At 41.4% G+C, this 16,017-nt stretch overlaps 1 protein-coding gene across 6 annotated transcripts in view; it reads right to left on the bottom strand.

The window, feature by feature from the left end:
• Positions 1-16,017, bottom strand: part of CDKAL1 (CDKAL1 threonylcarbamoyladenosine tRNA methylthiotransferase) — a 356,111-nt gene that overhangs the window by 131,864 nt on the left and 208,230 nt on the right. For all 6 annotated transcript variants that reach the window (XM_072998681.2, XM_072998682.2, XM_078393501.1 and 3 more), the window contains one exon: positions 2,526-2,692. In XM_072998681.2, the coding sequence (XP_072854782.2) occupies positions 2,526-2,692 (167 nt within the window). The remainder of the gene's footprint in view (positions 1-2,525; positions 2,693-16,017) is intronic.

The following is a 16,017-nucleotide window of genomic DNA, read 5'->3' as shown; positions in this document are numbered from 1 at the left end:
ATCGTTTCTGTCGAGGAGACTTCGACCTCGAGCGGCCGGAGGACGGGGACCGACTCGGGGAGCCATGCTTCTCCGTGCGAGAACGTTTGCCTCGAGGAGATTTAGACCTCGAGCGCACAGGTGATCGAGGTATCTTCTCTCGAGGAGATCTCGAGTCCGAGTGTACGGACGAGATCGACACGGGAGGCGACCCCTGGCCCGCAGGAAAAGGGCTATGTGGGGCAGAAGCGAGGCCAGTAGTGACGGCGACTAACTGGCTCGGCGTCGGGGAAGACCTTCCCGAAGGCGGTATCACTTCAGTACGTCGAGCAGGAGGAGGTGCGGGTGCCTCGGCCGAGGCCCCGAAGCGCCTCGACAACTCCTCAAGAATTGGCGATGGGATGGAACCCGAGCTCGGAGAAAGTGGAATAGATGTCATTTTAAGCTGGGCAGCCGCCTTAGCTTTGGACGATTTCGACGGCTTAGCTTTCGGAGCCGGAGGCTCGGGTGAAGCAGGAGCGGCCGATTTCGACGACGCGGATTTCTTCGACATTTTGGAAACTTTGGAGACGACTGAGTGAACAGGAGCTGCTCGAGAGGTGGAAGCCATTTCCCCCTCAGAGGGCGCCGTGGAAGACAACGTTGACTCCCACAGATGAAGTTTAAGGCGCTGTTGGCGAGCCTTGAGAGCGGCCTTAGTGAAGGCTTTGCAGTGTGGGCAAGCTTTGGGATTGTGCGACTCGCCCAAACAATACAGGCAAGTATCGTGGCCGTCTTGATGGGGGATTTTGCGGTCGCACACCACACACCTGCTGAACGGCCCTGAAGGGGACATAGGGTAGTAAGGAAACCGAAACGACAAGTCCAAGGATAAGGCAGAGCAGTCCAAACACAGTCCGAGTAAGCCAGAATATACACCGGGTCGTCAAGTTGAAGGGAAAAAGCGCTAGGGTAGTCCGTGAGCGAAGCAAAGGTCAAAGCCAAAAATCAGATAGATCGCAATAACGCAGCAATAAACGCAGCTAAGACGAGAGGCTCCAAACCGCTAGGCGGAAAAATGGAACTGAGGGACGGTTAGGCTGGGCGTGCGCAGTAGGGGTAGTCCTAAACATTGTTACTTTTCTCTTGCAGCTAGAAAACGTTCCGAGAGGCCCAACGCTGGCGCTGGTATTAACCCTTTGTGTGCATTCACAGAAGACCACGATGAAGAACTAATGATATTCTGCAGCAACGTACAAGGTGGTGTTTTATTTTAAACAATTTAAGAATAACCAAATAACCATGTACACCAAAAATAAACATAGTAAAATTTCAGGCTCTATGGAAAGAAGATAAATCAGCTCTTGGACAGCTCATATTTTCAGAAAATTACTTATGGCATTTCAAGAAAAATGAATGTATTCTGTGTCTGTTTTAAATCCATTGGGTAGGTGGGGGGGGAGCTAAGTCATGATATGCAAAAAGCAATATGCAAAAAGAACTGAGATTAGCCCTGTTTTCTTTTTTTTGTAGGAAACTCCAACCTTTTTGCTGAGATGGTAAATGTGGAACATTTTTCTCATGTCCAAATATATCTGTAACTGCCTACGGTGAAGGAAATAAGGGGGTTCTGCTTTATCAGTCCCAGGTTGTCTGATGTTTCTTCCCTTCTGGGGACAAACCAGCAAATGAGCCGTGGTTTGCAATGTTCACTCCGCCTATTCTCAGACAACATGGGCATTTTTGATAGGGGTGCACTGTGTTCAAGCAAACATTTAACCATTTAATTTACTTATTAATATTCTGCCCAAAGCAACGGGTGTTTCCATGCTGGAGACTTAGATTGGACAGAGCTTCTTCTTTTCTTGAAGACAATAAGTTGTTGTGCCTTCAATCTGCACATTCTCTTTCATAAAACCTATCATTGTGAAACATCATGCTTTCTGTACCTATTCATACTTTGGCAGACAAGGAATACATACAGTATATATATATACTTCGAGCCACCCTCATCACAATGGGCAATTCGTGTAATGACTAACTTAAGCACTTTATATTTGTATTCAAGAGAGAGAGAGAATCGCAGAATGGGAAGCCATACTAAAAGTCATCTAGTCCAGTGCCCTGCCAAGAAGGGAAATCCACAAAGCATGCCTGGCAAAGGGCCAGTTCACTCCTTTTTAGATGAAATATCCCTCCTTGTACAGTGATAAACAGAATCAATCATTTGTTTGGTGCATGAAAACATGCTTTATTCCATTTGTTGGCTGTAGTTTTTCCACCCTGGATAATTTAATGGTTTATTCTTACTTCCATAAAGGGCTATATTTACAATTTGTTCCTCCTCCTCCTCTTCTTTTGCATTTCCCTTGACAAAAGGCAGGACCACTGGGTATGTTCGGGCTCAGATTTCATGAAGTGAATTCAGTCATAAATGTTTGCCATTTTGCCTACAAATAGTTGCACTTATAGATGGGAGACTCACACAAAGCTAAAAAAAACTCACACAAGGTGTTTTTAAAAAGGAATTTTCAATCACTGCAGTGATTCTTTTTTTTTGAACATACCTCCAGATGCTCTAAAATATAGGGAGGATTTGTCATGCCAAGTCTCAGCATTGCTCCCTCAGGGATCACTTCCACCAGCTTCCACAAGAGAGTAGGCAGGTCTGTGTCAATATCTCGCCCATAAGCCCCAGTGTCTTCACTGGTCAGCCATATTTCGCATACACCTTCTGGAGAGAGGGAGAAAGAGAGAGAAGGAGATTGAGAGAGAATTAACAAATCTGCTTTTGAATGTGTTATTTTATTATACAGCTGCTCAATTGGTTTTAATGCACTATTTCGTATGCCTAACCGTTATACAGCCAAGCTGTGAAGAAAGAAAGGCATATCCCTTGGGTAGTAGTAGGTTACCAAGTTCATTTTATGAGCAGTGGAGTGCTACAACGGTGCTGTAAATTATTGCTTTGGAGTGATTAACATTCACAGCCAGTGACTAATACCAGACGCCTTCTTAATACAACTCAGACAGGAGTAAGATTGCACTTCCATCTCTAAGATTCTCTTGCTTATTAAGCATTATGAGCAATGGTGCTTAAGGAAGTCCTATGTAGTGCTGGTTAAATTGCTAACACTTAGTTGACTAATTGTTTTGTTACTAGCCTGGAAAACACCAAGTATTTAAGGCCCAAAAAGCCAACTGCTGACTATATCAACTGTTATTTACAGCAAGGCAACTGTTACAGATTGAAACCTTTATGTGATATCTACAAGGCTATATTAAAATGCTTTAATTTTAAACAGATAGTAAGTATAGGATGCAGAAACAAGCTTATGAAGCAAATACTTTTTCAGACAGCTCTGACTCATGTATTACTGACATTGCAGGAAGTAACCATGTTTTATTTGTCGCTTACATGAATATAGATACTATATACAGAAAGTTAATCATGTTATCCCATTCCAATAAATTATCATTGTGTGGTTCACCCACTAACCACAATTGGCCAGTAGTGAAAGTTCATATATTTTTTTCTCTGCCTTCTGTTGCATTGGGAACAAAGCAGATGGAAAGGGGTAAACTTTGTTAATTATGAAAGTGAGGTTAGAGTAACCAGAACAAATCCTAAGTACATGTGCAGTGGGGCCTCGCAAGACAATTTTAATTCGCAAAAATCGTTGTCTTGTGAAAAAATTGTCTTGCGAGGTTCCCTATGCATCAGTCTAAAAAAACATCTTGCAAAGCATGGTCATAGAAAAAAAGTCTTGCGAGGCAAAAACCAATCATCTTGTGGGTTTTTCATCCCGTGAGGCAATCGTCTACTGAGGCACCACTGTATTCCAATTAGCCTCATAATTGCCCCCTTTTAAATATTGTCTTTGTTGTCTCCAGTTTTGAAATTTATCTCATGAGATTGCTTTGCTTATGAAACTTGATAAAATATATTTATATTTATTATTTATTTGATTTATGTACCGCCCATCCATGCATGATGGACACTGCATAAATAATAAATATTGTTTAGATTCTTCAGTATGAAATTAATATCCAAAGTAAAAGGTTGAATTTTATCCACACCCAAAAGATTTGAAACACTTGGACCTAGATTCAAACAGAAGGCTTCTGCTTTATCATACCATGAGTGCTCCCCTCTTCTCTTGAGAGCGCACAATGAAGGTCAACAAAAGACCACTTTTTTGGTCTTGCAACATATTTAAATATAATTTTTAATGTAGTGATTTTATACTACTCCAGCCACTTTGGAGAAGTCTGGTTATAAATCAAGCCTGCACAACTGGTAACTCACTAGGATAAAAGCAGCCTAATATTGGGGAAACATGACAAGAGATGGATCAATTTCCTTTTCTCCCCAATACATGTTACCATGTTGTGTTTGGCTTAACAAATAATGTGAGGCTGGGTCTTCAAAGGATGGAAAATAAATTATTTTGATTTGCACCTCAGCATGGAAATATGCATTTTGCCCACCCTGAGACTGAAATTAGGAAAGAGTGCATCTTGTCTTAGAAATATACATACCTGTGATGCTTTTGATATATTTTGGAGGGGGATGTGCACATAAATCCATGAACACATTTTTAAAATGTGCACAGCTAAAATGCGTGGATTTGAAAACTATACACAGATATGCTTTAGTTAATAGGGGAATTCATACATTAAAAATGCATACCCTGTTTCCCCAAAAATAAGACCTAATCTGAAAATAAGCCCTAGTATGATTTTTCAGGATGCTCGTAATATAAGCCCTACCCCAAAAACAAGCCCTAGTTAAGTGAAACCCCGCCCTCCACCATTGTGCAGTAACCAGAGGATAATGTGACTGTATTTGAATAAATGTAGATTATTGTACATGGAAAAAATAAAACATTCCCTGAAAATAAGCCCTTCTGCGTTTTTTGGAGTAAAAATTAATACAAGGCCCTGTCTTATTTTCAGGGAAACAGGGCACAAAATGTGTAACTGAAAAAAAAATGCAAAAATGGATATAACAGAAATATCCATATTATGATAACAAAGTATGTATACATTCTGCTAAGAAGAACCGGCAGTTACCAACACCACACTTAAATCACCACCAAACCTCCAAGTGTGGGAATCCCTGCAAGACAGCACTGAGGGGAAAATGTCAGAGTGAACCAGACAGATTTATGTTCTGGTTAATTAAATGTATTGTAACAGTATCAAGCCAGTGAACACCTGACACAAAATACAAAGAATTACATAGGAATATCTGGAATAGAATTGTGGATTCTAAAGAAAAATGATGGTCTAGCAGTGGTTCTTATCTTTGGGTTACTCAGGTGTTTTTGAACTTCAACTCCCAGAAACCCCAGCCAGCACAGATGCTGGGAGTTCAGGAATTGCTGCTCATTTGGCTCTATAGAGGATGCCTCTCAAAGAACTACAAGTCCCAGGAAGACCAGAAAATCCAGGTAGCAGCCCAGCAACTTCCTCTTTTTTGAAAGCAGGAGGAGAGCAGAGAAAGCAGTGATGGAGGTATGTTTTCTAGGATGCACCTCTCAGAATTCTGCCTGCAGAACTCTTGGAGAATTCTAATGGCTGCAGTCTAAAAATATGAAAGACAACATTCGTAACAGCTTGCTTATGGACTATGAAGGAGCTTTCAGCAAAACTCAATGCAGCAAGCTGATGGAATTCTTAAAAATAAAGGTCTATCTGAAACAATCATAATTATGTGCCATCCTGCCGGTTTCAATTTATGGTGACCCTTCCTGGGTTTTTCAGGTACAAAATACTTGGTTGAGCATTCCCTCCTTATAGTAGTGTTTTGGAACTGTGCATTTTACTCAATTAAAAAAGTAATTAAGATGATTTAAAAATGAATGTTATGACAACCAAGTTCACTGTGATAATTAAACGCAAGCAACCTAAGAAATGCAGTTAAAGATCTGAAACAAAAGATGGGTATGTTGACAAATATAAGAACCTTGGCCAGTATCTTACTGTGCTTCTGATTAATGCAAAGTTCTACCAGTGTAGCAACAGGGGGCTGCACCACTTGCATAAGCACTGCTGTTGCACAAGTGGGGATCTTCATGAAGAAAACAAGCCTGTGCAAAACAGCAATGCTTGTAAAAGCCGTGCGATCCTGTGTTACTATGCTGGTGGAAGTTTATACTAAGCAGAAGGTCCATAGGATGCTGGCCCTTAGACTCTTTTTGAATGAACAGAGGGATCATAGCTACATAAAGAAGTCAGAAAGCTGAGCAGTTCCCAGAAGATGAAGAACGTAATATCCAAAAACAACAACAAACCAAACAAACTTAGAATGGGCTTTCAGAATGAATGCTGTATTTTGCTATGTATTCCTGATTCTCCTGTATAGCACAGAAGAGTAAACTTCCATCATACTCAAATATTTCTTTTTTAAAAAACTGAACATTATTGAAAGATGCTTAGAATTTTTTGGATCAAGAGGGTAACCAATAAAGAAGTAATCACATAACACATAAAGGTAGAAAGCTAGAACATTGTGACCTTGCAATGAGAATTAAAGATTGTGGTAGCTGATCATTCAAGATAAAATGGAAAATGTCATACAAAAAAGAAAACGATTACTTGGCCAAAAATTTTAAACAATTTTTGGGATGCAACACAATATCCATGGTTTGGAGTTGCTACATTCAAGTCAGAATAATCACAATGATACTGTCCAGCTTCTGTCAGGAGAGACAAAAGAAGCAGCAGCCTTACAAAATACCTTCTCCTGGTGGAAAGGAAAAATGTGGAAACTGATGTGTTGATAATGGATCTACAAAGCTGCTCTTGCAGAGTGTGGGCAGCATACAAGTCGAATGGATGGAGAGAGAGAGAGAGACAGAGAAAGAAAGAAAGAAAGAAAGAAAGAAAGAAAGAAAGAAAGAAAGAAAGAAAGAAAGAAAGAAAGAAAGAAAGAAAGAAAGAAAGAAAGAAAGAAAGAAAGAAAGAAAGAAAGAAAGAAAGAAAGAAAGAAAGAAAGAAAGAAAGAAAGAAAGAAAGAAAGAAAGAAAGAAAGAAAGAAAGAAAGAAAGAAAGAAAGAAAGAAAGAAAGAAAGAAAGAAAGAAAGAAAGAAAGAAAGAAAGAAAGAAAGAAAGAAAGAAAGAAAGAAAGAAAGAAAGAAAGAAAGAATATTCAGCCTTCCATGGGATTGCTATGATGAGCATGACGAGCACTTCAACATTTACCACTATACAAAGAGCTCACGTGACTGACTACCACTGAAGGCTTTAAGAAAACAGATTTCAAAGAGAAAAGTTGGCAAAGATGTAATGTCTAGAAATCCTCTGAAGGGAGATTATGAAAAGTGATATACACAACCCATTCTAACCAAAGGTAAAAATGAGAGACATGAAGAAGGTAGCATGGCTGATAGAGGGAATTCTTTGATCAGTTTAAGGTATGGCTCATAAATCCTGAAAAGTTCACCTGAAGCCAGCCATTGTGTCAATGCACATGCTTTTAGAACAATTTCCTTTGCATTTTAATCAATCATTGCCACATATGTTATTGGTGGTAGCAGTGGAGGCATCTGAATGCAAGCCAAACAAATCAGACAAACTGGATGCAGAAATCCTTCTTAAAGCACATCATGTAAGCAGGTCATTAACCACTATTTTCCAATCCCAACCATTCATCAAAACAATGAGTAGCCTTTTAAAAAAAGCATGTTAATACATTTTCCAACAAATGGTTCCACATTTTTTGACCTGCAAGGATCTCTGGAATGCTGCCTCCCTGGTAACAGATGAGTGTAAAGTGAAGAGTATTATGAATAGGAATCATAACAATATTCACATGGAAAACAACCGGCCTTCTCTGAAATCTGCATAGGTGGGAATCATCAGCCCCCCTGGTGGGTTGAAAATTAAATCGTATAAAAAGGAAGCAGCTGTAACAGTAAATTAGCAAAAACAGGAACAACTGTCTCCACCACTCTACCATCAGGGTTTTAAACAGAAAGGGAAGTCTGTTATTCATGAGGGCACAAGTTTAAACTTTGAAAGGACGTTTTTCTTATGCATCTTCTCTATACAAGAAAAGTTCTAGTCATACATTACTTCTAGTCAAACAACAGTACGAACAATGATAAGGAAGTTCAATCAGAGTTCAGTGTACTACCTGAATTAAAATCTGTGGCCTGTAACTACCAGGCAAAACAAGAATCAGAAAACATGAAGTAGGGGTGAAAACTATGATGTATGCTAACTAACCTATTCTGACTGTATTCTTGTGTGACATCTTGAAATGACAAACCACTCGGAAATGGCTCTGAACCCGATACGATGAGAGAGTGATGAGAAGGTGGGAAATGAATACAGGCTAAAGCTCTAAACCACCTGCTGTCTTATGTTAAAGTCAAAACACAGTTCCAGTTCCAAACAAGTGTTCATGAGAACCATCATTCGATGCACTGTCTGAATTTGTCCACCATTAGAAATTTTAGGCCTTGACCTAAACACTTGAACACATATGATGCTAAACTGCTATTTGTTCTTGATGGTCCAGATTTCAACAGGAAGAGCTAGATTAATAGTATAATGCCCAAACTTTTTTAAAAAAACATGGAAGCTAACAGACGGTGAACTTCTGTTAACACAGGTCAAATACTTCACACTACTCCTGCCTGATGGCAGGCTGCAATGTTCTGAATGAGCTGAGGCTTCCAAACCATTTTCAAGGGCAGCCCCACATTCAAGAAATTATGGAAACAAGTCCACAGTACACTCGTAATAAGTCTCTTACGGTATGAAAATAGAAGTGATATTGTGGGGCAAGGCTTTGTTTTACAAGCAGAGGCCGTTGGGTAAATGATCCAGAGTGTAAATCTGTTTTAACTGTCACTGAAATGTCACCTGTCACAGATCCACCTTTAAAGTCTCAAAAGCACAAATTCCCTTTGAACAGGCTCAGATTCAGTTCTCTTGCACTTGATCACTAAGTGCTGAGCAGTTAAAATACAGAGCTGGGTCCTATCAGCATATGGGTAAAATCTCACTACCAGGGAGAATGGATCAATGAGGAACCTGTCCCTTTGCCACTCATGGGAAATATATAATTTGTTCTGGCTCTTGTAAATAACACTGGCTAGAATTCTCTTCAATTCAAGCAGTGTAATAAGGCAACTGAGCATGTAGACCTAGCTGTTCCCTGACCCCCTGCTCTAACCGTTGGGGTGAAAGAGCTACAATGAAGCAGCCTCTTCGCCACCAATGTTTTAATTTCCTGCCTTTTCTCCCTGCCTTTTTCTGTTCTTACGTCGAAGCTCAGCTCGCCAGTTGAAGCAAAATTTTGCGAGCGGAGCTGCTAGTAAGTTGAAATGTTTGGAGGAGGGGCATTCGTAGGTCGAGGCACCACTGTACATGCATGTGAAAAATACTGGTTTCATATAGTAGGCACATAATCAAAAGGGGAGATGGGACATGTTCCAATTTTGTGCCCTTGTTATAATGATAGAATTGTTAAACTTTAGTATGCTACCTTACTGACAATGGGATGCATCAGCTCAGTTTAGATGCTATCATTTTTTCCCCAGGCTCTAGCTAGTCACTGCTTCTTGTAAGGGGATTTCCAGTTTTGTGTCCCACAGATTTTTAAAAGTACGGATAGACTCAACAGAAAGCCTGCCGATGTAGGCTTGTCAAAGCTTGGCACTAACTTTTTGAAAATGAAGCTGCCTTCGCGTGCTTTCCTTATGACATGTCTAAATTATTCCATCACAACATTTCTATCTGAAACAATACCTAAGCGCATTATTCACATAAGAGAGGACAGTGGAATTTGTATTCACCGTGTATATTTATGGGCACCCTACTCAAGCAGCTTAATTTATTTGAACTGTACACTGTTTATCTTCACACAGATTAAAATCTTAGACCTAACATCTTTTCATCTTGCACTTAATGAAAACAGGTATTACCCAACATATATAATGCCTTTTGCTTGAGAATACCATGTAGCAACCCTCCAGAACATTTTTAGAAGCTCTTATTCTGCTTAGAATACATATAATGGGAAAGAAGGCAGTGGCCGAAATCCTGTTGGCACAGTTCCATGCACACAAGGCTGATAATATCATCAGCATCACCCCTTTATTATAATTAATGGTTTCCCTTTCTCTGTTTGTCAAGTTCCAAGGCTCTCTGGAGACGTAAGCTGAGGAAGTCTGGGGGACCCTGAGAGCAGGGGGAGGGGGGGAAGGAGCCTTCCATGTAAAAAAATTGCCACCACTGGTTCTGGTGATGGAATTGGTGGCGGTGATTTTCAGTCATTAAAGGCTTCCTTCCATCCCAAGGCCCCCAAATTTTTTCCCCAGCTTAAAAGGATTCCTACTGAGCCTTGGAACTTTATGAGAGTAGAATATTAAACTTTTAATTAAAGATAAAAGGCCATGCTGATGACATCATCAGCCCTGCATGCATGGAGTTGTGCCAACATGATTCCAGCCAACAGGCTTAAACTTAGAGACTCCTTACAAGCTGATGGTCTCTGAGCACAGGATTTACATTCCACTTCTTCTCAACAGCTAATCAACACATACAATTAATAGTTCAACTGTAAGTCTGCTTATACAATAAGCCAATCAAGTTGAAACTGAAAACATTCACTATGAAAGTCCTGTAATGTCTGAGGAAGTCAGACACAAGTCCTTTTATGTCTGAGGAAGTGACTTGTCCAGATCAGCTCACATTAAACCATAGCAGCTAGCCATGGAAGTCTGTAACTGATCTGTGAAACTGCCACTGTGGTAGCTGAAGAATACTAAAATCTTTCTGTTTGACCTCTTTCTGTGAGCATCTGAAATGGAAACATCAGGATGGCTTCTCCTGCAACACTGTTCACTCTACGACACCTCATTGGAGAAACCTAGTTCTGACCTTCATGCTCACCGTCATATTCTTATCAATAATTGCCCAACCATTTTGTCATTCTTTTCCTGCAGAGAATTCTTTTGGCAGCCTGCCAGGCTTTCCAGAACACAGAACCCCCCCCCAATGGTACCCACAGACATTTTAAAGAAGACCATCTGCTAAGGATAAGTCTGATTTTAAAGCATTTGTCAAAAACTGCCTGCAGTCTCAAAGATAATGAATCTAACGTTGCCATTCCTGCTCATGCCCTCAGAATTCATTAGTGAGACAGCGGCAGCTTAGGAAAAAATGCCAGATATGGATATGGAAGCTTTATGAAACGAAGTATGAAGTCCAATGTTTGGAAGCTCATTCTTACAGTTAATCTTGCACTGTCTAAATTATTTGGATTCAATTATCTGCATATCTTTACACTAGAACATAATCACCAGAATAGGTTTGTCTTATAAATTTGGCAAGCTACTCAATTGGAATTTGATCATTATAGTTTCCTCTCCAACAACAACAAAAAAAAGGGTTACAGAGCACTAACCTCATCATGAGCAACATAATGCTGGTTCACTGAATGTAAGGAATGGCAAATAAAATCATAGAATCATAGAATAATGAAGTTGGAAGGGATCTCTAAGGTCACTAAGTACAACCCCCTGCTTAGCTTTAAAGCAAGATATCCAACAGTACAAAGGCCCCATCAGACACTATGTCTCCAATAGGCAAGCATAAGGTACTCTTTACTCCTTGCTTACACCCTGTTATCAGGGTGTAAGGACTAACATTGAGACCTTAACAACAGAGAATATTGGAATAGAATGCATATTCTAGTACTCTCTCTTGTTAAGGACTCACTGTTAGTCCCAATGAAAGGAGACCCACTAAACGAACGGGATTTATACAATCCTGTTGGGATTCAGGATTCATTTCCTGAAGAAGAAGCTGAGGCAGGAGGTGAGCTGTGCTTCCGCAGACATTTTATTTGGTGAGGTATATTCGTCTAGGCTGACCTTTGTTCTCCCTGACCACATGGTCTGAGGGGACAGGGATTTAGCTTTAAATGAGTGTGAGCAGTAGCTCTAAGCCCCTTTCCTGAAGAGGAAGCTGAGGCAGGAGGTGAGCTGTGCTTGGGGGGAACATTTTATTTGGTGAGGTATTTTCTTCTAGGCTGACCATTGTTCTCCCTGACCACATGGTCTGAGGGGGCAGGGATTTAGCTTTAAATGAGTGCGAGCAGAAGCACCGCCTGAAATTCTCTGGTTGTATTTTTGACCCTAATCTGGTAATTAGAAAAGCCAAATAGCATTACATTCACCTGGGGGGGGGAAGGAAAGTTTTAGGGGTAGGATCACACTTCCGCACTATTAGGAAGCAGGCCAGGTAGGTGGGGCTTATCAGCCTTGGAAGGCAGCCCATCTAGGAGAAGGAAAACTCCGATTTCAAACCTTCACTACCTTGTGGCTATATCCATTGATGGAAAAGGCTTCAGGAGTTAATCTTGAGGCAAAATCCAGGCAGTTTGTGTCATTCTGGCATCTCCTGCAAAGCCGCTGGAACCAGTTGTATTGGCTCTTGCCTTTCCATTGGACTATTTTAGTGATGTGGAGAGGAGAGATTTGCTGCTTGGGTAACAGCCTATCCTCCATATTATTTTACCCAGGCTTCGTGCTCTGGAGAGGACACTCCAGCTCTGCATACAGCGTCAAAATAACATGGGAAGTAGCAGTTACTGGTTTAAGTCTTTGCTCGATTGGCGTAGAACATGACACCAGGGGCTACTTCTGATGGTGGAAGAGGTCACTGCACCTCACTAGGTAGCAACCACCCACCTTAAGCTGGGCAGTCCCCAGCCAGTAAGGTGCTACATTACCACGGTCTGTTAACCTCACGGGGTGCGTGGGGTTTAGGGTGAAAGCCGACAAGCAGATCGATAACCCTGAACCATGCAACAATCATAAGAAAACTGCCCTAAAGTTGGGCACCTGAAATGTTCAGACAATGACCCCTGGCTTTTCTGATGACCTGCAGGAAATAGATGACATGCGCAAGACAGCTGCCATCGAAATGGAACTGAGTAGACTGCAGATGGACATTGTTGCCCTGAAAGAGACGAGATTGCCAGACATGGGATCTGTCAAAGAAAAAAATCTATCATTTTTCTGGCAGGGAAAACCATTGAATGAGACCAGGGAATATGGTGCTGGCTTTGCGATCAGAAATATTCTGCTGAGATCCATTGTTCCACCTACTGTGGGGAGTGAAAGAATCCTGTCTCTACAGCTGCACTCATTAGCGGGACCGGTTACCCTCATTAGTGCATATGCACCAACACTGTCGTCCACAACAGAAGTCAAAGACAAATTCTACGATGATCTGGCAGCTACAATCAAAAAGGTCCCTGAGAGAGAGCCACTGTTCATTCTTGGAGACTTTAACACTAGAGTTGGTGCTGATCACAACTTGGCCCACTTGTCTAGGCCATTTTGGCTTTGGGAAGATGGACAAAAATGGCCAATGCTTGCTGGAGTTTTGCTGTTATTGTGGTCGTTGTGTCTGCAACACGTTATTTAATACGAAGCTTCAACACAGTTTCCTGGAGACATCCAAGATCCAAGCATTGGCATAAGCTCGATTTGATCCTCACTAGACACTCTAGCCTTCCTAGTATAACGTTCACACACAATTATAAGGCTGCTGATCATGATACTGATCACTCCCTGGTGTGTAGTAGAGTAAAACGGTGAACAAAGAGATTGTATCACATGAAAAAGGAAGGAAGACCACGTATTGACATCAGCAAGATTTGCAATCAAAGAAAAGTGGAGAAATTTGCCCATATGTTTGAGGAAAACCTTCCAGGCCTGGTTGATGCAAATGCACCTGAATGATGGGAACATTTCAAGAACGCTCTTTATAACACCGCCTTGTCCACATTTGGCAATAAGACCAAAAGACAGCAGATTGGTTCGAAGCCCATTCGGAGTAGTTAATGCCAGCCATTGAGGATAAGACGAGAGCTCTAGCAGCAAACAAAGCCTGTCCTTGTGAGTACAACTTGCAGGTTCTTTGAGTTGCTCGTAGCCAAGTCCAACAGGCTGCCAGGAGATGTTCCAACAATTATTGGCTTCAGGTCTGCTCTCAGATACAGACAGCAGCGGACACAGGTAACATCAAGGGAATGAATGACAGTATCAAGGAGGCTTTAGGTCCAATACAGAAGAAATCTGCTCCCTTGAAGTCTGCTACAGGTGTGATCATCCAGGACCGAGCACAGCAGATAGAATGCTGGGTGCAGCTATATTCCAGAAAGAATGTAGTAATCAAAGAGGCACTAAATAACATTGAGTGCCTGTTTGTCTTAGAAGAGTTGGACAGTGAACCAACTTCAGCAGAAATAAAAGTGGTCTTGGATTCCCTCGCCTCTGGTAAGGCATCTGGGAAGGATAATGTCCCTGTTGAAGTGCTGAAGTGCTGTAAAGAGATCATCACCACTGAGCTGCATGAAGTCTTTTGTCTTTGCTGGAGGGAAGGTGGAGTACCACAGGACATGAAGGATGCAAACACCGTCACATTGCATAAGAACAAAAGAGACAGGGGCGACTGCAATAACTACCGTGGCATCTCTCTTCTCAGTGTTGTAGGGAAGCTGCTTGCCTGTGTTGTGCTGAAGAGACTCTAGGTGCTTTCAGACGGAGTTTATTCAGAATCACAGTGTGGATTTCGAGCTAATAGATCCACCACTGAAATGGTATTTTCCCTCAGACAGTTGCAGGAGAAATGTAGGGAACAATGACAGCCACTCTTTGTGGCCTCCATAGATCTCACAAAGGCCTTTGATTTGGTTAGCAGGGATGGCCTTTTTCAAATCATTCCCAAGATTGGATGTCCACCTCGACTCCTTAACATCATCAGGTCCTTTCATGAGGAAATGAAGGGAACTGTAGTTTTTGATGGCTCAACATTGGATCCCTTTGACATCCGAAGCGAACTGAAACAGGGCTGTGTCCTTGCGCCAGCCCTGTTTGGGATCTTTTTTGCTGTCATGCTGAAGCATGCCTTTGGAACTGCAACAGAAGGTGTCTATCTGTGGACTAGATCAGATGGAAAGCTCTTTCATCTCTCTAGATTGAGAGCAAAGACCAAAGTCCAACTGAAATGCATGCGGGACTTCCTCTTCGCCGATGATGCAGCCATTGTTGTCCACTCTGCTGAAGACCTCCAACAACACATGAATTATTTTAGCAAGGCCTGCCAAGACTTTCGACTAACCATCAGCCTGGAGAAAACACAAGTCATGGGCAGGGCGTGGACCCACCTCCCTCTATTACCATCTCCACGCAAGAATTGGAGGTTGCTCATGACAGGGAACTGTTCTGCTTATCTGAGGCTCCAGGAGAAAAAAAAAACCTCAGGGTAAGCAGAGCTAAAGGAGGAAATAGATTGATTTTTCTGTGTGATGTGGCTTTCAAGCCTGAACACCCATTTCCACTCATTCCCAGATGGTTCAATGGAACAACATGAAGATGTTTGTGTCTGTGCTACTCCAAATAGCATGAGGAGGCCAAAGACATGTGCTTGCTGGTTCTTCCCCCAGTCCACAGTCACAATTAAGACAAAACAGAAGAATATGACTAAAGAATTCTGGATTGATAGTTTTTGCCACGAAGGTCGGTATAGAAAGACTATGGGCAAAAAGCAAAAGGCTTGTCCATATCTTGGTTTCTTAATCTGAGATTTGATCACTTAAAATGAGCCATTGGCGTGGATCCCACTTATGTTGGCTAAACTGAAAAACTGAGACTAATTTACATCCCATTAATTGTTACTAGATCTAAATGCCAATTAATAACCAACCAATAAATATTCCACCTCCACTCAGACAGATTTTTAAGGTGGCTAAAAAGTAGACAAGATTGGAATCTGTATGGCTGGCAATAATTTTATTTGCAACTGCAAAGGAAAGGGTACCTTAAATATGGCCAGTGAGTGTCCTTTAAGGAAAATGTGCTATGTGTTTTCAACTACTGCAGTAGATAGGTTTTGCGATCATTAAATGTTAAATGGAGCACAACCAGTCTGTCAGTACCCCCCCTTTACAATGCAACTTATTATATTTACTTCTAAAATAGGTCATTCTACCCCATTAGGTACTTCTGCTTTTGTGGCCTAGCAAAA

Source organism: Pogona vitticeps, chromosome 4 (assembly GCF_051106095.1).
Source record: "Pogona vitticeps strain Pit_001003342236 chromosome 4, PviZW2.1, whole genome shotgun sequence".
Classification (NCBI taxonomy): Eukaryota; Metazoa; Chordata; class Lepidosauria; order Squamata; family Agamidae; genus Pogona; species Pogona vitticeps.
This window is presented reverse-complemented; position numbering and strand designations above follow the sequence as displayed.